Genomic DNA, 24117 nt, shown 5'->3' on the forward strand with positions numbered 1-24117 from the left:
GGACCTAGTTGCATACAAAAGTTAAATCAGTTGCAAACACTTCTCACCTTTCAGCCAGCTGTGAGCTGTTTTAAACAATATTCAAAGCATCATCACCTGACAAGCATGGTAGGTCGAGCCACACTGGCAAATAGCCCCACCGCCTGCCTCTGTAGTGGCCTCCTGTCCCCAGCTTGTCACCAGTGACCTTCACAGTTCCAAAAGCAAAACTGAATGGACCAGTTCTAACTGCAGCAGCTACAGCATAGTTGGATCTGGAAGGGGTCATCCCTTCTTCACCTGAAGGGCTTGACTCACGGCACAAAGTTTTAAATGAGACGAGATTTAAGGAACTCCCTTCTCCACAGCGATCTTCTGGGGCTGCTAGGAGAATGGAGTTACATTCACTTTATTAAATGGAAAGAAAATAGCATTAATCAAGGCAGCATGAGTAGAAACCAGACTTCTGTGTTAGCCTTACACCGTTTGTTTTATTATTCTTGTTCCTCCTGCTGCCCCTATACAGAGGCTTTCGGCAATTACACTACGCRCGCAGCAAGCCATCAGGCTCCCAAGAGGCGTATCTAATCAAGAGCTTCTTTATCTGTACGCTATCGCAAGGGTTCTCTTGGACACAGGAGCCATGTGGTTTCGTTAATGGGGTAACAAACCCTGTTGTGTTTTAAATATATCAGATTAAACTATATAAAGAGTAGAAAAATGATTTTTAGCACTAAAATGTCCTTGTAAGACATCTACGAGATTAGCATGTGTTCAGTTCAAAGACTGAAGATATCTGCAAGGTCAAGCTCTGACAACAGCGTGTCTCTAATTATGTTGTTAATATTGCAGTCATAAAAATGACATGTTTGGCCAACAGAAAAAAAAAAAAAAAAAACATCCTAAGCACATGATGGACTACATGACCGCACACAGCTTCCAGTGAACACACACACTGAACCGTTCAAGGGATAAAGACGTTTACAGGTCTGTTTGGGGTTTTTTCTCCTCTATTTCCCTCTCCTTCCCTTACAGGGCCTTCAAGATCTGTCACTTCTCTTTTTCCTGTTTAGTAAAGAGGATAACGCAGGCTAACAAGTTTTGTGTGTTAAGGGTGATCATTTAAACTTCAGCAGTGAAGAAAGTTAGCTCACTTCTTGATCAGTGCTGGGCAAAGATCGCAGTCCTCCCCGTAACAGCTTGGACAACCTTGGGGGACTGTTTAAGCTCCAGTAAAGATAAGCAGAGTGTCAGTTGAACTCCTCTATCTAGCACTTAACACTACCATTTGGCAAACAACCCTCACCCACATCTGACCCAGCCTTTGCAGGAAAGGCTTCCTCGTCTCTCCTGATAGAGGGGAGACGCGTCTACTTTGTGCGGGCCACGGACAACCGCGAAAGGACCCCAGAGCGCTAGGAACAGGCATTTAAGGCTTTCGCTCTAGGAGGGGGAGCACTTGGCAAATTCTTTAGGGAAAAGAAAGAGTATGCTGAATGTCCTGAAGCTACTTGCCAGGAAACTGAACCCTTATCACATCGATTCTCAGGCCTGTCATCTTTATTTCTTCTTTTACCTGAAAACAGTCTATTTCTGCTGGAAAGAGCCTTAACCTCACATGCAYGCGCATAAAAAGTGGCTTGACCCAATGTGACTTGTCCAAAGATCAAGAAAAACAAGTGAACTGGAAAGTAAGTGGTGGGAGAAGGGGAATTTAATAATTTCCAATAGTTCTGCAGGGTACGGATGTTTTCCATCAGCTGTCCTAAGTTTTGTTTGGTTCCTTTCTTGGGACTCTGGATAGCGAAAAGAGAATGAAACCCTCTGAACCAAATCCCCAGAAAGCCAAGTTCTCTCTCCAAGGTTTTTGTTCCTAGCACACAACTTTCCCTTGTTTTCCTCCTCAAGGACAAAGATGCTTCATGCAGCTCCGCTGCTGTATCTCTCGCAGCCCTAGTTTTAGCCAGCTCACCTCTTAAAGGGCCACAGCCTTGCTTCACYGACATGCTAGCTGGAAGAAGGGGATAGTGTCGTTATAAAGGACAGCTTCCACARTTTGAACAGCCACCCCAAGCGCCGCTAGTGCTTTACAAAACAAGCAAGACRTTCTTTGTTAACTGGACTGCTTAAGCCCGAGACCTTTGAAACAGATACAATGCCGCAACGGGCCACCTCAAGGATTTGAAAGAAGGCACTCGAGCCGCAAGCGGCGGGGGGGAACCCATCCAACAGTCAATATAAAAGGATCACCATATTTCAGGTGTGCTTGCATCTACCACRTTAATGTCAGCATTTTTCATCTACACCATCCACCAGCCCCGGAGACTTCAGTTTTCTGACAAACAACATGGTCAAGGTGACAAAACAAAKACCAGTTTCCTCTCCCTGAGCCAAAGAGGAAGATCAAAGGTCTCATCTCCTAGTTAAAGTTAAAACCTTTGCACCAGGTCACATCATGGGAGAGAGCATCCAGCTGACTGACACCAGCGCTTGAGGAAGGGCCAGGATCCAGCATCTCAAATTGCAGCTGGGCAGCCAGACTCTAACAGACTTCTCTGGGTGCAGGAGCAGAGTGGGTGTCCTCAGCCTCTGGCTGCGCTACAGCCTCCCTCTTGCTCCATGATCCTGCAAAGCTGCCAGATACCGAATCAGACCATCCAGAAGCTTTTCTGCAAGGACACAGAGAGCAGGAAGGAGGGTGCTATGCTGTGCTGCAGGGGAGCACGAGGCAGCAGCATGAGCATGGGATTTGCCGAGCAAAACTTCACAGGTTGATTGGAAATAACTCCAGCACAGGGCAGGTCTATCCCACACTTCAGAACCCTGCCGAGTCCCGTTGCAGCTCAGTGGGAGCTCTTGCACAGATGGGTTTCCAGTCCCCATCACCCACCTACCGTGACGTGCTCAGAGCAGTCAGTGTGGGATACCAGCAGGTGACCCATGCTCTAGCTCTCACCATGGCTCCTGCTTTCGGATCGTCACACTGCTTAGCAGCAGAAAATTTTACAGGAAGGGACCACAATGACTGGAGATGAGAGCGAAATGAATTCATAGCTTGGGGCGACCCTCCAGCAAAACACCCCCCARAACATCCAGTTCCAAGGGCGCTTCCTCCAACAGCAGGATTCAGCCTCTAGGMCATGGGTGGATTTCCACATAACTCATTTCACAGAAGCCTCAGTTAAGAGAGGACAGCTCTGTTCAAATACGTATGCAATCATTAACATCCTGCCATACCCCTCGAAACATTTTCTAAATGTTGCTACAAGTGACAGTCACTCCTTAATGAACAGAATGCACCGATTCTGTGCCTGACACGCTGCCAAGTGTGCCTCGAATCATCTGTGGTGTCTAGAAGGGAGTAGCGTCTCCTCCTCCTCCTCTCCTTATTAAAAAGCTCTGTCTCCTCAGCCCGAGCGTCTCTTGGTTTATGCAGATGAGCCGATTCTCAGCATGGGGAAATAGCCCCTTGGTGTAGAAGGCTTGTTACTACAAGAAGCTCCCTCCACCAGCAGACTGATCTCCTGTCCTATGCCGCAGTCATGCGGACAACCTTCTCTGGAGACAAGATGATAGAAAAAGAGGCACTTTTGTCTGCTTCCTAAAGCGTTGGCACCACACAGTAAACCAGCAACTAGACTTCTTCACAACCAAAACAGGTTGCTTCCCTCAAGCAGAGCCGAGATCTGCATTTAGCAGACGATTCACAAGCAGTGGTCCTGTTGCTTGGGACTCCAAGCRAATAGTGGAAAGACTATCTCCTTAGAGATTTTCCCAGGAGTCAGAGGTAGGAGGGGAACGAGCAGGTTCTTCCAACTCCTTCTTGAGCTGATAGCTATGGACAAGCAGATGGAAACAGTGTCTCATTCCATTTCAAAATGGTCTTATCTAGCTCAAGAAAGAAATCAACAGTAGCTGAAGTAGATTAGACAAACTTTGTTAGCCATACTAGAAGTCTGATATTGCCTCATGAACATGAAGAACAGCCTTTATTAGCTGAGCTAGAGCACCGAACCTGAGGATAACTAGGGAAACCAAAACTTCAGTATCCATAGGAATACAGTGGAGACAAACCATGCCAGAACTTGCACTGGCTTTTCCTACCTCTGTGTTCTTTGTTTTAGGCCTTTCTAATTATTTCCAAGCTACTGAACACCCAGAGAAATGGGTAGCTGTGTATTTCTACAGTTTCTCAACCTCCAGTGTCTTCTGAAATCATGTTTCCTCTTCCACAGAGTTAGCAGATGCAATACTTCATCTAGAGTGGTTTTATGAATATCAGGCTTCTACTTGCCAAGCAATAACCATGCTCATGTAAATAGGCACTTAGATTGTTAAGTGGCCATGTGAATCAACAGACCAAAACCATTTCTCCAGAGCATTTACAGCCAGTTAGTGGGGCGAGGTCAAATTTTCTTTCTGCCTCACCTGGATCAGCTCCAGAAATCCTGTAGTCTTGCTCACTTGAGGACCTCGCCTTCAGCACAGCTCCTCCAGGAAACCTCCCCGCTCTTTTCCCCCTACTGTTGCCAAGTCCCACCAATGCAAATGCAAACAGCTTCTCCATCACGCCGTTTCCCAAGCCCATTGCATGCTGTGTGAGGTGCCAAGCAACAGAAAGGTAGGTGAGCTATCTACACCAGCACTCTCACCGTCATGCACAGGCTGGAGTTTTCCAAAACATCTCTTAGAAAACTCATTGCATTTCTGTGCTACTTCAACTTAAAGCAAGTAGGAACAAAGCAGAAACCTTAAACCACCACATACAGAAGCAACAAACCCTCTAGCACAAAACAGCATAAAATTACACTGCTTTCATCCTTTAATTTTTTGCTTTAATGCACCAGCTGTTTAACGACAGCCTTCTACGCAAATTTGCATTCAAGCAGGCTTTCTTGATGTCCAGTATTTGCTTTTGGCAATGTAGGTCTTACACATTATTATTGAACAACAACAAAAAAATTGACATGCTATGAAACCTGTTTTGGTGTACCAAGACAACCCAATTTTCCTTCTGACATTAAAATAAGAACAAAACAAACTTCCATCAGTTAAAACACACAGACAACATCACAGAAGAGAAAACCATCAAGGCCCTACAGGTTTGACAAGGAAGTCCCTCAGCTGCAGGCTCCTAAAGCCTGGGAGAGGCAAGGGAGAAGCGTTGCTGTGCCCTCGGTGTATACGCTCTCCGCTGCTGAATCARAGAGGAGCCAGAAGGACCTTTGGTCTCTCCCAGGACCAGGGCCACGGCCTCCATGGACTGCACACTATGCCGGGGTCAGGGCACTGCAGGCCACCTTGGGGTGGCCCTGTCCAGCAGAGGCCACAAGGGTGGCCAGGGACATGCCACCACTGCCTCACAGGCTGGGTGCCAGCCCCATCGAGGGCCAGCTCTGCTCCTCACCTCCATTCAACCTTGGGCTCCTCATCACCAACTGCAAGGAGCAGGGCCAAGCGCCACGCACAAGCCCTGCCCAGGGTGAGTGAGTGAGCACCGCCGGGTGTCCCCCTGCCCCAAAGCGGGGGACAACCCAAGCGCCTGCCTGTGCAAAGACACAGCGCCCTACCACCCCGGCAGCGGGGCTCGAACTCGCGACCCTCGCGCTCCCCGCCGCGTCCCGCGCCCCCCTGAGCCACAGGGGCACGGCGGGGAGCACCAATCACCGCCCGCCGCGGGCGGCGCCGCGGGGCGGGGGGTGGGGGCGACGGAGGGGCTCTGAGTGACACCCCGGTGGACCAATAGGAGGGGGGCTGCGCGCCAATCAGCGCACGGCCGTAGGCGAGGGCGGGCGAAGGGGGCGAGGGGGGGGGGGGGGGGGGGGGGCTTCTCCTCCGCGGCGAAGTCCAGGGTGGCGACGCCGCGCCCGGCAATGACCACCGCCGCCGCCGGCCCGTTCCCCCCCCTACACACACGCACGCAGTCCCCTCGCCCGGCGGCCGTACCTGCTCGAAGCGGGGCTTGCCCAGCTGGAAAGGGGGATAGTCCGCCGGCTCCGCCATCCCCTTCGCGCGCCGCAAACGCCACTTTAAACAGCCTCCCCCCCGCCGCCGCCGCCGCCGCCGGGCCCGCCCCTCGCCGCGCCGCCGCGCTCATTGGCTGCGGCCCACCGCAGCTCCCGCGCGGCACGCCGGGAGATGTAGTTTACCGCCCCGCCCGGCGCCTCTCGGGAAATGGAGTTCCAACGGAGGCGAGAGAGAAGGGGATTCTGGGAAATGGCGTCCCCGCGTTCCCCTCCCTCCCCCACCCCAATACAGCCCCTCCGGCCGGCCAATGGGGTGGGCGCGGTGCAGCATGGGAGATGGAGTCCGGAGGGGGCGGCGCCCCGGGGCACGACGGGAAGTGTAGTTTGGCGGGAGTCTGTGAGGGAGCCAAGRGGGAGGCGGGTCAGGGGCAGCATGGCGGGGGCTGGGTCTCTTCAGAGCGGGGCCGTAGGACCACGCAGGGTCGCAGGGCTGGGCCTCGTCCTGCCCGCCTCACTGTGCAGCCATGGCCGTGGGGCTGCAGCGGGGGCTCCGCCATGGCAGTGTTTTCCTTTCTTAGACCAGTTTCTTCCTTAGAACAGTTGAATTTAGGCACTAACAGAAACTTCTTAGGCAACGGACCRCCACTGGATGAGAATTATGTTCCTTTCCCTAAAAGCCCATCTACCTCATGGGGGAACGTTTCTGACCAATTTACTAAGGATTCATTCCAAAATGTTCTTAAATTTTGGGACTCAAATGCCATTTTACAAGTGACACAGCGGCTAGAATATGCATGGCGACAGAAGACTGCTGGGACACACAGGAACATGACACAGATAGCAGGCATTTGCCTTAACTCTGAAGACTGTTCAAGCAAATAATCATGCAGAGAAAGATGAAAGTTCAAGAGGTCCCGAATAAACTGAAGATTCATCATTTCTTTGTGGAAATATGTATTCTTACTTTGGCGGTACAATATCCTAACAATTGATATTGACCTTTAAAATACCCGATTAAATATAAAGAACAGGAAACCTGGAAATAATAAGTTTACTTTGATGCAGACTCTTTGTCTGCTTCGTGAGTATTATGATTTGTAGAGATAAAGCCAAGATTCRAGTGGGACTGAGAGCCTAACGGAGGCATATGAAGAATTCTGTTCTCTAGATTAGTAGAATAAGAAATGTCTGGCCCTTCAAATGCCTGCAAAATTGTTCAGAGAATTAGGCTCAGTTGTCCTAGGAAGAGCAAAAAGCCAGGAATAATACTAGAGATGCAGGTGAAGTCGGAAATGCAGTCAGGGCATGAGAGGAAGGTTTGGCACAGTAGAAATAAAGGCAACAAAATATAGAGCAGGTTATAGATGGACCTTCCAGCTAAGGAGGAGTTAAACAATGTACCAGAAGGAAAAAAATCCTTATTTTTTTTTGCTATACAGTGAAAAACATAAGCATCAGAACATTTTGGTGTGGAAACGCTGCTCTGCTTCATGGGAATTGTAATGTTTTGTGTTCCCTTTCCCCATCTGCAGCAACGGCAACTGTTTTTAGGCCAAGTCCCCACTGAGCCCGTCCACTGAATTCCAAATCCGTCAGGCAGTTTCAGGCAGAAAAGCAGCAGAAAAGGGGCGCAGCACAGGGCTTGCTGCAGATATGATACCTCATGTCACTGCCCAGGTGCTTGCCCCATCGTGGATGGCCAAGAGGTGGGCGAGAGGCTGTGCTGAGCAGCAGCAGGGGAAGGACGCTCGTGCCACCCTCCAGGCTTCACGCGATCCTGCCACTCCACCTGGGCTCACACACCATGTGCCACATTGCAGCCTCAGCCTCACGGTTGTATTTTCTTGAAGGAGTCCTGTGGTGTCACTCAGGTTATATGAGAAGGGCAAAGTTAAACCTCGCTTTACTGGAGCTTTAATCTTCTATGGGAGTTTGCTTCATGAAAGAAAAGAGGGGTGAACAGATGGGGGGAAATCCAGATTAACGGTCGAAAAGCACTGTGGTGAAATAGAACAGTTTTGCTTCTGCTGAGATCAACCAAAACATGCCAGGGTCCTTACAACAAAGAGGTTTTCTGCACACTGAAAAACCCATCATCAATCAGTGGCAACACTGTGACCCTTTAGAGCCCCAAACCAAATTTCTGCACCTACCATTTAAAGGYTGTCATTTTGAAGAGCCCGCGTCGTGATGTGCGGGACCTCAAAGCAGAGCCCAGGACAGCGCTGCCAAAGTGTACATACCTGCCCCTTCTACGAGCACTGGAAAGCAGAATTCCTGCCGAAGGGTGGGATCCACTAGCAAAAACTTTTTTTTGCTGCTGTTAGTTTGCAAATTGATACGTGACCAGAGACTTGAGGAACAGAAAGGAACTTCTCCCAAAATAGAAAAAATGTCATTTTCTCATTTCTTATTCATTTTCCATTAGAAATACTGTTCAGCTAAAAATTAGATTTCAGCTGAAGTGTATCTGATATAATCGATATATATATGCGAATACCTCCTGCACCGCACCAATCTGCTCCATCAACAGGCTTGTTTCAGATACAGTCTTATGGCATCCAGCATCACATCACCTTATGTCCATTCTCTGCCCTACTGTGTTGTTTCAGATGAAAATGTGACCTCCCTGGGGATGGAGGATGAACAAAGATCTGGTCTAACAACAAGTTTTATTTACCAAAGTGTATCCATTGCTGTCCTTGTACGCTGTCCTCAGAGTTAGTTGTTTGCTTGTTTTAATCAAACAGTTGTGGCGCAGACTCTGCTTTGGATGCTTGCAGGCTTCTTGCGACACGCTGTCTGTGCAGGTGAGTGTGGATCTGACCTTACTTTCAGATCAGATACAGCCACACTTCAGCTCTGTTTGCACTACTGCTTCCTTACTCCTTATCCCTCTACTTGCAGTGTGATTTTAATCCTCATCCTGAAGAAGAGCATATAATCTAGAATCTGCTCTTTTCTAAGCGGGGTCTGACACTGCTTGAAGCTCTAACAGTGTTARAAAATAAAAGTTGTTATGACTAATACTTTAGGAGGCAACTCTTCCTCCTTTTCCAAAGGTTTCATTCTATATTTCACGCAAGTAAACACAGCAAGATTGTTAGGATTCTCCAGTAAATATTATTATGCCATTTGGATTCCAAATCTTCTCTCAGTCTATGTACAAGGCAAATCCCCCTCCCTTCCATTGCGGTTAGAGCCAGATAATGGATACAATCCCTAATGTTGAGACACTTAATGTTTTATAACAACAGAGGGGAGAGAATCTGTTTATCTTAAACTACATTTGGAGTGACATAAGACTATCACTTTTTTGGTTGAATACCAGAAAGAACTCAACTCTTTGGATGATATCAATCTAACTAGATACATTTAGAYTGACAACTCACATTTCAGTGGCTGGGGGAAGAAAGGGGAGTTTTGCTTCCCTAGATTACCACTGTTAAATCARCATTTCTTTCCATTTTGGTGGTGGGGAGGAAGGAACAGAGCCACCAGCTATTGTTTTTTGACMAACTTGCTCAAAGGCACATTTCTGAGTCTCAGGTGGTCACCCAACACGTGACAGCCGGGCACAGGACTGGGCTGAGAGCTCATTCTCGAGGAAAGCAACAAGAACATTTCTTGATGGCTTCCATCCGTAAAGTCAGGTTTTAGGAAAACTCAGGCTTTGAGCAAGAAACCCCGTCATTTTTTTTCCCTGCAGGAACAGAAATTTCACAGGAGTCCCTGGCCCTGAATCTGCATTCAAGCTTTCAAGCAAGCAGAGATATGTAAGTGTATACATCTGTTTTAGCAGGACTATGGCCTCAGATTCCCTTTTTTTCTGGCATGAAAAACTACAGTTCCACGGCCTTCTTATTACTGCTGCTCTGCTCTACCCCATGTGCCTCTGCAGCCAGGAGAAACCCGCATGAACTCAATAACTTCAAGCTGTCTTTACTTAGTATAGTTTTTCAGAGGGTCACAGTTCAGCCCCCCTGATCCCGAGAGCAGCACACTGAACATTTCCTCCCCAGCAGATCTGGGTTCTTGGCGCTAACATGATCCCCCCAGACAGGTGCCGGGTTAGATAACTGACTGCAATCCAGATGGATGAAAAATAAACTGGGATTATAGCTAACGAAACACTCTTCTGTTGGAGCAGCAAAGTCATTTACCAAAGCTTAAGGGGAGTTAATTTTTTTAAGTAGAAGGCATAAATTAAGAAAAAAGCAAGCCTTGAGGAGGGAAACAGCTGATGAGTAAAACAGGTGGGTGGGATTAGGACAGAGAAGCTGGAGGCGAAGGTCTCAGCTGGGGATCAGTCCATACTGGCTCTCCGCACACACTGGCTTGTCACCGTAAAGCGTTACAGCCACCCCCCTCGGAGAGGCGATATCCTTGCAGGTCCGTAAAGTCTGTTGCCTTGCAGAAGCATGATCCTGTTTTTGCAGGTGTTGCCAGGATTTCGCACTGAGCCCTGGCTCCCGCTTACAGACTGACTGCTGATGAAGTTGAACCAGCCTCCTTTTCCCAAAGGGCCTTTTGAATTGCAGTCACCATTTTACCCTTTCCTCCTCACACTTGTTCCAGGGGAACGTATCACACTTCAGCCTGTTTTGCCAAAAGCACAAAGGTCCTCTTCAATGCGTTCCCAGGAACAGCAGTGCTGACGGAGCTGGGTTTCCTCACCAGGCCCCCGAGGCTGAACTCTAAGGCACAAGATGCAACCTGAGCTCCCCTTTCCTCCTCCAGCATGGTGCAGTTAGGGTCTCTCTCCTCAATTCAGCTGCTAATTTTTCACAAATCCTCAGGAATGTAATAATAACCTCTACCCTTCCGCTCCGTGTGGTTAACCTCYGCAGCACACAATGAGGGTGTTGTAGGCACATCTGATCCCCTAGGGCAGCAAGGCCACCCAAGCCAAGTGTCGGCAGCCTTTCAGCCAGGAGCACCGCTGTAAGGCGTGTGCAAGAACACGCGATGCTTTAGCCTGCTCCATTAAAGCACCGCACAGAGCCRCACCGTGAACGAGACCCTGTCAACTTGAAGTGTAGGAGAGGGATTATGGTGCTATCAAGTCCCAGGTCATTTAGCTTGGGCCCTCACATCAAAGCAGACTCAGCAAAAAGCTGGTCTGAGCTCTAACCCGTTGGGTTTACAGGCWAACCCCTTTGAGATGCACTAACCAGCACAGGAAGGAGCAATATTCAGAGGGTAATTCTGCAGCAACAACACCCCCCGGAGCCTCCACGTAGCAGTGGCTCCTTTGGGACTGTTAATTATACTTATGCAGTGTGGAGAAACTGCCGGAGAAGTTAGACACCATCATCCTACTTCAGAAAATACACAGATAAATGTCACTCATTGTCCAAGCGCTATCAGCACAGATGCTGTTGTCAATAAATTAGAAGTATCTAGGAACAGCTTGAACAACTTTTATTTTTTTAAAGTGCTTAAAACGTAAATAACAAGCTTTATAAACATTAGTTGCAACTATTAAAACATGAAACACACAGAACCTACTTCCTGCATACATGAAGTACAGGGAAACCAACAACCCCAAACACCCCAACACCTCTCCCTCCAGTTTCAGGATGTTTTTCCACCCCACGTTTATAACACAAAACAAACTCCTGTTTCTTCACAGACAAGTCATAATGCTGAGTTTACAAGACACTGTTCAGTATCCATATCCCTTCAGATTTTTTCCAGTTTCAGGATATAATTTGGCTTTTCTTCTGTCCCTCCTTGTAACTCTGGGTCAGAAGAGCTAATAAAGACAAAAATAAATCACATAACCAGAGTTCTTTAAAATAAAAAAAAAAAAAAAAAGGTGGGGAGCAGACAACAAAAGCAGAGCACAGCTGTGACTATTAGCATCCTGCAGAAAAGCTATGAAACAGTTTGAATGTGGAAAGTGAAGGACAGATCGAGATGCAAGACAAAAATACAGATTTATTGCAATTGCCTTGTTTAAAATGGCACCACTGAAAAGCTGCTACCAGCACAGGCAGCTTCATTAAAATAGTTTCATTTGGCTCAGCAAAGAGCAACAGCATTCCAGGTGTTGTCTTGCACATTGAGAAAAGTACTGTTCATCTTCCTGTTTCTGCAAATAAATCACTAAATGTGGATTTGAGACATGAGAAATGTTAAACTTTAGAACCTTTTCCCCAACTCTTTATTTTGCTCCCTCTCTAAAAGAAGATGTCTAGGTCCCCCTTTTCTGGTAACTTAGAGTTTTTAACAAAAAAAGTTACACAGGTAGACTCTGCCTTCAATGTTATTCCGTGGTATAGTCAAGCCTTGTTTGTGCTTATGCAGAGAATAAAAACTGTTTGGAGGGGAAAAAGATYACAGCACAGCAGGGTGAAGAAACAAGAGAACAAAGCCAACAGCATCTTTAAAGATGTCCTTTGCTAAACACAGTTGTCATTCATAGATACCTCTGGACTTCCACRCGCTCTAGGACAGACATGAAACATCATGGAAGCCTTGGCTGTCATTATCACTCTTTTTTTCCCCCACAGCCCCTGTCTAACGTGAGAAGCTAAGGTACCCATGTTGTTTCCCACCACCATGACTGTGGATGACCCACCGCATCCTTTGGAGATGCTCTGCTATTATAAAGTTGAGGTGTGAGCATTTCGGCCCCACTTGCTTTGCTGGCTTTCTAACCACCTCTGACATGGAGCAGATTCYGGTGGTGAAAGGCAGTCCAGGGACCACACCGCTCTGTTGTGACGCACGGAAAGCAGGTCACAAGAAGGAGACTCATATTGCTGAAAAGGCCATACACCTGATACAGTCTTCTGTAGCTCTGAGATAAACTTGAATATATAAAGTGTAATACATTCAAGCTTTGGAAAAAAGGCAGAGAGCTGACTAAGGCAGAGAGGGGCTTACAGAGGCAGTTAAATGTAAAGGAAGGGAGGGGGAAGGCAAGAGGCAGGGAGGAGGTGTAGCAAGCTCTTAAAAACATTGGCACTTGTGTGTGGGGAGCACCTACAATAGAGTCATCCTCAGAARGAGACATAACCACAATGAAAACCTCACAAGAGCAGCCAGGAGGCAAACGGCCCCAAAGGCATCCAAGGGGAGAGGACTGGGGTGCTGCTGGCACCCTGATTTGGTCTCAAATGGTATTTCAGCTCTACACCTCCCCTCTTAATAAGGTCCGTCTGAYATAAGCCCGTGCAGCTCAGTATTTTTGTCTTTTGTTGCGGCCACCCCTTCTCCTAGCCTTCCTTCCCATGCTACATGGCTATTCTGACACTGTACTGCTTTCTAGCTTTCCACAATGCCTCCCTGCCTGGTTTTAGGTAAAAAGAAGGATTCTCCACAAGAGATAAACACTCAGAAAGGGAACTCAKTTCTCAGGTCAGGAGATCCTTTGATTGTATAGGCAACAAGTAGTTCTTGGTACTTTATATAAAGAGGGACAAATACAGGYCCTTACACCAGAACATAAGTCCCCTCTATCTGAGGCACAAACAGAGCCTCCTTCTCATACAGTGGTCCACAGGCTAGATATGACCAAACGTTACCAATGACAGTAATGCCAAATCTCTTTTTAAACTGATACTCCTTACTCCAACAGCCCTCTCTAATCTCATACTTTGAGTATGACCCAATACTGTCTTTATTCAGCTGTATTTTATCTTGGAACATTTGCCATGCTCTTCCCTYCATGTCATCTTTTAATATATGTATCTCCCATGTCACTTGCATTCTTGCCAAGGACCAAAATCACAAAATTGCAATTAGAGATAGGAAGGCTCTGCTAACTGCTTCTAAAAATAAACTCACTCCTCTCAAATTAGCAGAGAAACAAAAGCTGGTCAAACTGAGTTACCCTGAATGGAGAATTGGATTTTTAGAGCCTTTTTTTTTTGTAGAAAATTCCCCTTATTCTATTGCAAAAGGCACAATTTTTCAGTCACGGTCTATGTTGAAACAGATAATGAGAAAAGAATATAGAGCTTTAAACAAAATCAAGTAACTTTTGAAGATCTACAGAAGAGAGAAGGTGCCCTACATGTAAAGGCAGCTCAAGTCCTACAGCAACTGATCCTTTCAGCCAAAAGCAGACAGAGCAAGAGAGGGAGCTGCTTCCTTTACATATGCTTCAACAGCATCTCCAAATCAAAAGCTACACTCTACTCCCACATGGCCAGAAGCATCACTCGTCAACCTCAAACTAACATCAYCTGCAATTATTAAACCAAGTAAATCAGAAGGCTTGATATGGCTGCTCAACAGTTAGTAGCAAGAAGCATTCAACTCCTGACAGCTGGCCTCAACCATCTAATAGTGGGCCCAAGTCATCAGAGGCCTGATGTTGGTGTGCAGATTTGATGTAATCCTAGCCATGTTATTAATACTGGCTTTTAGATGATCTACATCTTTTACTGAATTGCTAGATTTTACAGAATGTATTCTCATGTGTTTGATGGATGTCTGGCTTAACAGGATGTCATGCACAGAGGGATGGATTGCTGGGCAGTCAGACWTCCTTTCCCACTAGCTTCTGTCCTTATGGCATTTTCCTGTTGCATTAAGAAAGTCAACACAAAGTCAGTGGTGGAGAGGATGGGGTAGCCAGTGAAAAGCAATYCCTGTGAACATAGGAAAGGGGGAGTGTAATACTGAGTAGAAAATTCAGCTGTGGTTTATACATATGGGAGTCCCCAGTGCATACTGGTGCCAGCCAGCCTGGTGATGGGTWGAGTGGTGTTAGAGAAGAGCTTCTACCATACTGACATTGCACAAACCATCACTGGCCCTTCCTCCAGATTATGAATTTAGTTTTGAGCTGAATAACTAAGGCAGCRTCACAAATCTGCATGCACGCAGTGAGGGTACCGACACAGCTCACAATCAGGCAGTGACACTGGCTTGAGTCCTTCATGGCCTCCAATTCCAACACTGTCACTTTCTGTAGCATCTCAAACATGGTCAGGTACAAAGAGAAGCTGGCTCTTCAGATGGAGACCCTTCAATATGGGGTATGACACATGGGACAGGAAGGAAAAGAGGCATCCAACAGTCTCTTCCCCTAGCTACCCTGCCCAGCATCCTCAGTGGACAGTAACATGTGGCTAGGCCATTGCCGAGTTTAAGTATCCTCAATACAGCATCAACTAGTTTAACCCTGTCCATCAGCCAGGATATACCATTTCAGAGATGTGGAGGAGGGTGGCCAGGAAGAGCAGCAGTAGCAGGATGAAGACAAGGGCTAGGCGGCCAGTTTCTGGCTCCTAAACATCCATGAACCACTTAAAGCACTAGCAGGATGAGTGCCTAAGAAGATGCCACTTGGTCACAATGACAGGAACCAACGGAGGTACTGGCCTCCTGGGGAGGACTCTGCTCCTCCCCATTGGGTGGAGGACAGCCCATCACCCTACAGTTCCCTAGAGCCAGAGCAAGGGAAAGCTTGGACTGGGAAGGAGCAGATAACCTTTCCTGCTAAACTCTGCAAACTTAAGCCATTGGAGCCCTCTTGTAAGAGGAGRGGGGAGTGCAGGGATGTTTGTAGCGTGTTTATTGGAGAAGTGCCCTAGGCAAGTGATGCTGGTCTCTGCAGAGAGGTTACTTGGTCTTTCCATCCCCCAGCGGGATCTGGAGAAGTGTGGGAGACTGTTCCATGATGCGCACCAGCAGCTGGTCAATGTAATTCTCCAGTTCATGGATGTGTTCCTCCTTCTTGCTAAGTTCCTTCTCCTTCTGCAGCAGGAGCTGGATGAGTTCATCATGGGTCAAGTGATAATACTTGGCTGACTGGTCTGGTAAGGTGGGATCCTATGGCAGAAACCGAGAGAAATATTCAGTGAGTTGAATGAAAACTACTGCTCCCTCTAGAGTTTGGAGGTACAGCAACAACCAATGCAAACAGCGTATCTTTCTTTTTGCCAAGTTTGACCTAATGGGCCCGAGACCATGTGTAGCTATCACTTCATACTTCTACAAAACAGCTTTTCTGCATGTCATACAATCACRCAGAAATATTGGATACAGAACAGCYGCACAGACAGGTGCAGCTCACACGGGGCAGTTCTCCATATGGCCAGAAATGACCACAAAGCACTTCCATTGGTGAATCTGTCTTCATCTTAGAWGTGAACAGGGTTTCCCCAAGGACTGTTTCAAACCTCTGTCCCCCAGCAGTTAGAAGCTAAGGACACWACAGAGCATGATTAAATTAACCTGGCATAATGAAGCCTAGTATTAACTATTCTTTCGCCTTGGGACTTCCTCCTTCCCCTGCAGCTGAAGGCAGATCTAGATGACGACAGAAGAGGAGAATAAAGACAAGAGCAGAAAGACCCCCCAAAAGTTCCCAGAGGGCAAGAGTCCTAGGRAGGTCAGGTCCCCTGGCAGAGCTGGGGTCGGCCAACAGGCTGGAGTAGCACAGGGGAACAGGACCCAGCCAGATCTTGTCCCGGGAAAGACAAGGTGGTCACAACCTATGACTTGAACTGCCTACAGAGTAAGGCAAAGGGCTTATATAGCGGGAATGCAGTTGTCCTTCCATCTAAGTGAACCCCAGCAGCAGCATTTTACATGCTCAGCTGGGGGAGGCAAACATGGAATGGCAGTAGTCAAGAAGYCGAGAAGGCATCCCCACGGGACCATACCCTTAGACGTTTCACACAGATGTTTTGCTTGCCTCAACAYGCCAGCTTTTGAGACACAGCCAGACAAGCAGTATTTTAACAAGGCTCCAGGAACCATTTTTCCCTCCACCTCTACCAGGAGACAAARCCCCTCAGGCCTTCAGTCAGGCCCAACCAGGCAGCGATCACATCCTCCACCTTGGGAGACTTTTTGCAGATACTGATATCTTGCAGATAACCAGCCATTTGCTCACATACTGTACCATAAAAACTCAAACCAAAGAAATCATTGGGAGAAGAATGAGGGGCTGACAAGGATCAGTAGCCATGTCATGGAGGAAGGGGAGAGTCCAATGGGACTCTGTGCAAGTAGGATTAAGGATGTTGTGGCTAATATACGTGATTCTGTTCATGCTGTAGCAGGACCCTGTTTTACATCCTCTAATACCAGTTTTYTGCTCTCTTTGTCACCAATAAAGCAACATCATGAGGAGGTGAGAATGTGGCGGTGGGATCCTACCTTTAACTTCTTTGAGTCTGTTTTTTCCGGATGAGAGAACTGTGCCATGGGCTGGACACTGCTCGTGGTAACTGTTTTCAGCTTCTCCAGGCCACTGCTCAGCGCAGTTGTCAGGCTGGACCTRTGCTGCTTCTTCTCACTGGAGACCTCCTGCACTGCAGCACTTATTGGTTTCACTGGATGAGGACTGAGGAGAAAAACGAGGTTGGACAGTTAACACCCTGCACAGCTGGGAGTGACACTGCTGACTGTCCCTAAGGTTTTTRTCGGTATGGGACCTACTTATCATATTTAGTCAACTCCACACAACTCAATCCTCTAAGCATGTGCTCCTCAAAGCTCACCTGCTCTGAGGAGAAAAAGAGGAGCCAGAGTCCTGTAAAGCAGGCAGCCCAGRGAGCTCTCCAGCACCATCTCCAGGCAGAGATGAGATCTGTGCCAATATAAAGCACGAGGACACTGCTCAGCCAAGACAGACCAGGACCTCTGCACACACCTACACTGCTCAGTCCRCACGAAGAGCACTGTGTGTCCTGTCTGACAGGCCTCAGCACAGCTAGGGGAAATTTAACCCAAGTCCAGTGCAATCAGGGGCTACTATGGCCATTGCCCAGATGGGTATTTTCCTGTCTAGGAGMCCCAAGATTCATGTCTGGAGTTACCATTGACAATTCACTGATGATCCTGCACCACTGCAACCACCAGTTCCCACTATGTCTAACACCTGTAACCTCTTCAACCTGCCCACCCCAAGATGCAGGCTCCACCGCTAACTCCCAGCAGTTACGTAACCTTACATCAGACCTTCAGGATTACAAAGGCAAAATTGTTTTCTCTCCTCCTCCACTTCACATCAAAGGGAAGCTCTGCAAGCCACAGTGCCATAATATCAGGGGCCAGCTGTAAGCTGGATGTGCTGCACAAAGCAATCAACCTCACCATCCCATGTTGACCTCCCATGCAAAGGCACTGAGCTGTAGGCATGAGGACTGACACCACCAGCCTTGAAGGCACCACAGAATTTGTCCTGTGATAAATTAGCCAAAATGGAGGGTAAAGACACAATGCACCYTCTTTGCCAACTATAAAGGGATTTTATTTTCATCTATTTTTGCCTCACTGTTCATCACAGTTCAGCTGTTTCAGTTCATCCAGATACTTCCCAAAGCTTCAAGGCTTAACCAAWGAGTGTTTATTTTTCAGAGTGATGGAAAGAGAATTGACCTGATGCTGCTTTCCTACAAGGATCAGTAAGTCCTGTGTGCCAATATCAGAGCGTAAGATCTTCAAATCTACCCAGGAGCTCCACAAAGCTTGGGTGCTTGTCAGGCACAGCAGCTACYCTGAAAAGGGAATTCATCGTACCTGCTGTGCAGCTAGTGCCGCAGGGGAAGCAGAACATCCTGCATCCSAGGAGCTTGCAGCGCCTCACCTCTCAAGCAAGGCAGGCAAGCTTAGTCCATATTCACAGATGGGGACCTCAGGTGTTGGTGGCATAGGTTGTGGAAGGAGTAATGCCCACAGTCACAGTGGGAGCTGTCAGCCAGGTTGGGACAGACCCCTCAAGTCCAGCTTGTGCTCTAAACTACTAGGCTAGGCTTTATTTCCATTTCTAAAGCAGAACTTGTTTTTTAAGACAGTCAGCAGTCCTGCCTGAAAGCCATACCTATGTAATAAGTTAAGAACTGTCCCTTKTGAGAAGAGAAACATTCTCTCAGAAGCCAACACAGCTTCTATGCTCTAGCAGTGCTGTGGGATGCTGCCACAACAGGAACAGAGCAAGCAAAAGAGGGACCTTTTCAAATGTTAAGATCACAGTGCACCTACTTCCAGGAGACTGTTCAGGCCCAATGGGATTTTGAAAATCGGCCTATCTAAGCATGCTTGGGCCATAGAATGGAGTATCTCCTCCTACTTCCGAAGTCCCCAGGCAGAGAGAAGGTCAACCCTCCTGGACATGTTTTTGGGTCCTTTCACACACAGTCAAGAGTCAAAACTGGGTCTTTGCCCCTTCTGTTTCTGATTCTGCTGCYCATCTGGCAAGGTTAGACTCAGATGGGAGAAGAAATGGTGTTTTAACTCTGCTCCACCTCAGAGCTGACCAGTGAGGCTGGAATGAAGGTAGTGTGGATAGCCCAATTCCTAAGGCTGGTGTCTCCATGCCTTGTCAGCTGTGACAGGATCAGGATGTACCCAGAAATCTCTCCATTGTGCTGATGAAGCACATCCAGAAAGTTCTCTTCAACAATGACAATGGCTCCTGTAATCCATTTTCTAGGAGAGGASAGCAATCATAGCCACCAACCAGTGTCAAGAAGCCAAAACATTAACATTCCATATCAGATGTGTCCAAATMCAGGGACGGAGTCCAGGTTTCACAGACAGCCTGAAAGGCTGGAGAATGGTCCTACGAGCCTTTGCAGGAACCCACTGACAAAGTCTAGAGTTGGAGAAGTCACCATTCGGTATCTATCCTGAATTAACATCCTTCACCAGTACAGCTRCAAACACCGTGACACTATGCTAAAGCGTTTGAGGAATTAGCTACATCCTTTTGTTATGACACAAAGCAGGGTGAGGAATGGAGGCCTTTTGGAGATCCTGAACAGTTGCTCACTGCTGGTCCTTTAAGAAACAGAAGTACTGGTCCTGTTTGCTTGAACTTCTGCTAGCTGCAGAGCAGGAAAGGTATTTTTTAAAAGATAATGATCTCGTTCCTTGCCATTGCTCCCTAATGGCAGGAGATGCTAGAGGCTGCAGGGCAGTGCATGCATAGCTCCTGCTGAGCAGAGCCTGGGGGYTTGCCCCCTTAGCTTGTCACTCAGAGAGGCTCCAAAAGCAAGAGGCATGCCTCCACCAATGTCGCACTCCAGACAAGTTGGGCACCAAGGTACATCCATGCAAGCAGATTTTGTTTCACRCCTGATTGATCTGCCAAGAAGTTGGATCTGTTTCAACCTGCCAGCATGAGTGTGAATTTGAGTAGAAATAAGTGATCACACCAAAGACCTGCCTAATCCACTACCACATCTCCATGTGACCACAGGTGAGTACGTCACGACAGATCCTCCTCATTGTTATGCCTCTGCAGAGATCCAACCATGAAGCCTTGCACTCTCACCAAGCAAGCAGGGGAGCAGTGAGGAACTGGCAAAGCCTCAGGACATGACTCCTCCATCACCAGCAGGCTCTGGCTCTAGCTCCCAGAGACACACTGTAGCTGAAACCCATGCAACCGACGCTACCTTTGCCTTGACTTGCTGTCCAGAAGCAACCATGGTGATCAAAGTGATCTGTTCCTCCTGGGTGGCAGATGGGACATGAGCATCAGCCCTCTTTGTGGGGAGAGGAGTGAGTTACAGCTCAAGGTAGCAGCTTCCAATCCTGCTCTCAAACCTTCACTTGTTTGCATGACTGCCTGAAATTCTTACTCTTTTTGTATTGCAGTTTCCCTAGATCTGTCATGATTTACTATGCTTTTTATGACTGAGATAGAGGAATGCCTTCCCTGCCAATCAAAGCACCTGGAGACTTTCTGATGAAGTGACAGGTCAGAAGTTTGAAAAGAAGTAGCTGCTAGAAATAAGACTGCAAACTGACTTTTAATATCACTTCAGAAAACTGCCTGGGTGAATCCTTTGTAGAATGTATTTATATAGAATCCGAGTGTCATATTCACTTTGCTATAAAATAAAACTAAGTTACCAATATGGTAAGAAACAGAATCCCCTAAAAAATGAAACAGAACAGAGAAGGAATCCTCTACCAGCTCCTGGAGGTGCTGTGCCAGTATGTGACAAGGGCAGTTTGGAAGCACTGTGCCAGTATTAGAGAGAGAATCTCGGTCTTTGAGAGTTCAGAGGTTTAAGATGAATCCTAACAGRTTTAAGATGAAACACCTCAAGACTAAAGAGGTACAGCCCTGGCCCCTTTCCCTCTTCCCATCTCCTGAGCAAATCCTGTGTTGCAGCACGGCTTTCAGTGATGCTCCCAGGGTCATTGCTGAGCACAGCAGAAAAACTGGAGGAACTTCCCTACAACAGTTTGGAAATAATGTCTGTATCTTCCCATTAAAATGCTTCTCAGAGGACACAACAATACAAGACAAATCCAAACAAGTTAGTATCCCAGTTTCTAGTGGACAATCTGCTGTGTCTGAAGCAGCACACAGCACCTGAGGGCCTGACCTCATTYGAGAAAGGTCTACAGGAGGAGAGGAAATGATTGAACATGAGAGCAGCAACTCTCCTCCTAAGTCTATCTGTGGCACCGCTGTGGCGGTGGACATGGCAAACCTCTCTCCAAGTGGCAAGAGCTCCACAAGGATGCCAAAGACCAGCTGGTGACTTGGCTTGGAACYTCGTGTTCAGGAGGTTACAGTTCTGGTGTGCTGTCAACATCAGAAGGCACAAAGCAGCGTGTGGCAATACAACCCAGCACCACTGTTTCCAACCCCATCACCTGCAAGCACCATAACCTGCAGCAGTGGTCACACATTTCACAGTTCCTGATCAATTTGAAAGAAGCTTCTTAAGTGCTAAGCTTCTCCACAGCAGGAGAGTTCCCAAATCACTATTGTGGCCTGTCCTTTGGGTCCCACCTCTACAGGGGAATGTGACCAGAGAGGCCTTCCCAGCACTGAAATTGCTCTCCAGCACTTCCCCAAAGGGTGGAAAGAGGAGGCTCCACACACCTGATTGTTGTGATTGACGCTTTGAAGATCCTACCTTACCCAGTCACTCCGGCTTTGTGATGAGGGCCCTCCCTTGCTGCAGGAGGGCAGGGAATGCTCTGCCAATGCAATGAGCAGGCACTCTTCTCGACACAGGGTTTCCCAGCTGCATCTTCAAATCYAGTGCACAAGGAGTTGTTCCAGGAGGACACAACCCCCAGCTCACTGTGACCAGGCAGTCCCCTGGCCAGTCTAGGTGGAAGACGCTGGCCCAGTCCACACCAGCATCAGTCACAGATACCAGTTTTCCACTTGACCTGCCATCTCTAACAAGATAAGACTAGCAGAGAGCTGCTCTGGCCACTGAGGAGGGGACACAGCTCCCCATACCCATTTTGCCATCCTTCCCCAAGAAGAGCAAATGATATCACTCCATCAGAGACTCCATGGATCACCTACACCAGAAACCAGCTCTTCCTTTCTCTGATGGAAGAGAGACTTTTTTCCCAGTAAGCCTTCAATTCCTGCTCTTCGTTTGAAACCTTTTCCTTCTTCTTCCACCTCTTCTGTACCTTATCTTTTCTCTTTTTGTGCCTACCACTGACCATCTGATTACAAGATGCTTTTGGAAAGCAACATCATAGTGACCAGGAGAAGGGCCCTTCCTCCTTGCCTTGCTTCCCCCATGACARCTGGGGGGAAGCACATATCCCTAGTTCTGTAATGAAGTGCAWGTCCTCAGAGCTTCCCACAGAGGCCTCAGGTAACTCTTCAAAGATTCATGAATTACAGCATCAGGAAAACATCCACATTTTACAGGTAGAGAAACCATAGACATTGAAAAACTTCTCAGGCATGTAACATGACAGAACCCAGCTCAGATCTGATGACTTGGATCCAAGCCCAGGATCCTCCCACAGGTCTGTCAGGCCTTGGAAGGATGCACGGTCAAGTCCTGAGGTGACAGCAAGTACGTAATATCTAGAGAGGGTCCTGGGACTGCACTCCTCATTTCCTAATTTTACCCTCTGGGAGTGCAGGACACTTCTCTTTCCATTAACGAAAATCAAGAGGTTTCTGTATACTTGCTATCTGTAGATTTTGAACAAGGTTATCTGTCGGAGAATAAATAATCCAATTAAAAAGSATATAAGGTTTTGGTAACAAGAAAGGAAAAAGAAAAACAAAGCAAAACAAAACAAAAATCATTTAACAGACCAGTCTGTTGTTGGTGTCTCCTCCTGGGATTGTTTTTGCATGCCAGACTGACCCTCAAGCCAGGGAACAATCCCCATACAGAAGGACTAACAGCTCAGGTTAACTTCCACTGATGCCATTCTCGTGTGCTACCTCTTCCAAGGGATGTGGCCATTACTGTTCTTAGGCCAGAAGGGATTTTATAATTTCAGTGTCCCCCTGAGGCTCCATTTTCCCTTCTGTCACAGCAGTGAGGCAGATCAGACCAGTGCTAGAAGAACCAAGTTCCCTTGGTTCCCATTTAAACCATAAGAGCTTCCCAATATAGAGAGCTTGATCCCTGATACTCCAAGCACACGGATCCCATGAAAATCTTCTGCTCTAAGCAGACTGGAGGAAGGTGTACCAAGGAAATTAGATGAACTGGAGAACCTAGAGCAAGAAGACCAGAGGCTTTAGACTCAGCATCCTCCTCGGCTTCACAGCACTTCTACAAGCTGAAGACTGATCCAGGAAGAGGCACAGACCTTCTTTTCCTCTGATACACCGTCACACTACCCCCTGCCCCTTCCTGTTATCCTCAAGGTTAAGTCCTATTTTCTTTACCAACAGGCATCTTGGCAGGAGGGAGGGGAGAACGGCATTTTGCCACTGCTCCAGTGAAACTACTTTTGCTTCGGCTATGGAGAGAAGAAAGTTTTTAGTACCTGATGGTCATTCTAAAGGGAAAGAAACCAAAGCTGGATTAATGAAAAGGGAAGGGGCAATAGCTGCAAACATGCCATGAAGGAACTCATGAGAGCATTAATGGCTGGAAGCTCTCCAGGCAGATATGGAAAAGGTACCTATTTTGCAAGCACAGGGAAGATGATGGAGCCAAAAATAGCACTGAGTGAAATGTGGCTGCAATTCCACTGTGGCTGAATTTTCGGCTGGAGCAAATCTTGGATGCATTTGAAAGCGCTCACCCTAGTTTAGAGCAAACACAGGACACCAGTGGCCATTCTCCACCCTGATCCAAGAGAGGTAAAGGTTTAAGCTGTTCAGGCAGGACTCTCTGGGACCACAGGTCTTCACTCAGTATGGGAAGGTCAGGAAGAGAGGACATGCAGCAACACATGGAGCCTCCTTTGAGTCAATAAACTATGACCCACTGACGCGGACTCAGGGCCCACC

The 24117-nt window shown here is 47.6% G+C and overlaps 2 protein-coding genes across 5 annotated transcripts in view; both read right to left on the reverse strand.

The window, feature by feature from the left end:
• Positions 1-6040, reverse strand: part of SFXN5 (sideroflexin 5) — a 114564-nt gene extending 108524 nt beyond the window's left edge. For all 4 annotated transcript variants that reach the window (XM_085314627.1, XM_085314624.1, XM_085314626.1 and 1 more), the window contains exon 1: positions 5926-6040. In XM_085314627.1, coding sequence (XP_085170753.1) covers positions 5926-5982 — 57 coding nt within the window. In that variant the 5' untranslated portion in view covers positions 5983-6040. The remainder of the gene's footprint in view (positions 1-5925) is intronic.
• Positions 6041-11348: 5308 nt separating this feature from the next.
• Positions 11349-24117, reverse strand: part of RAB11FIP5 (RAB11 family interacting protein 5) — a 30561-nt gene continuing 17792 nt past the window's right edge. Inside the window, exons 6-7 of the mRNA XM_085314592.1 lie at positions 17073-17259; positions 11349-15737 (exon numbers count right to left, since the gene is read on the reverse strand). Coding sequence (XP_085170718.1) covers positions 15528-15737; positions 17073-17259 — 397 coding nt within the window. The 3' untranslated portion in view covers positions 11349-15527. The remainder of the gene's footprint in view (positions 15738-17072; positions 17260-24117) is intronic.

Source organism: Rhea americana, unplaced genomic scaffold (assembly GCF_003343005.1).
Source record: "Rhea americana isolate MKP2758 unplaced genomic scaffold, rheAme1 scaffold_41, whole genome shotgun sequence".
NCBI classification, from domain to species: domain Eukaryota; kingdom Metazoa; phylum Chordata; class Aves; order Rheiformes; family Rheidae; genus Rhea; species Rhea americana.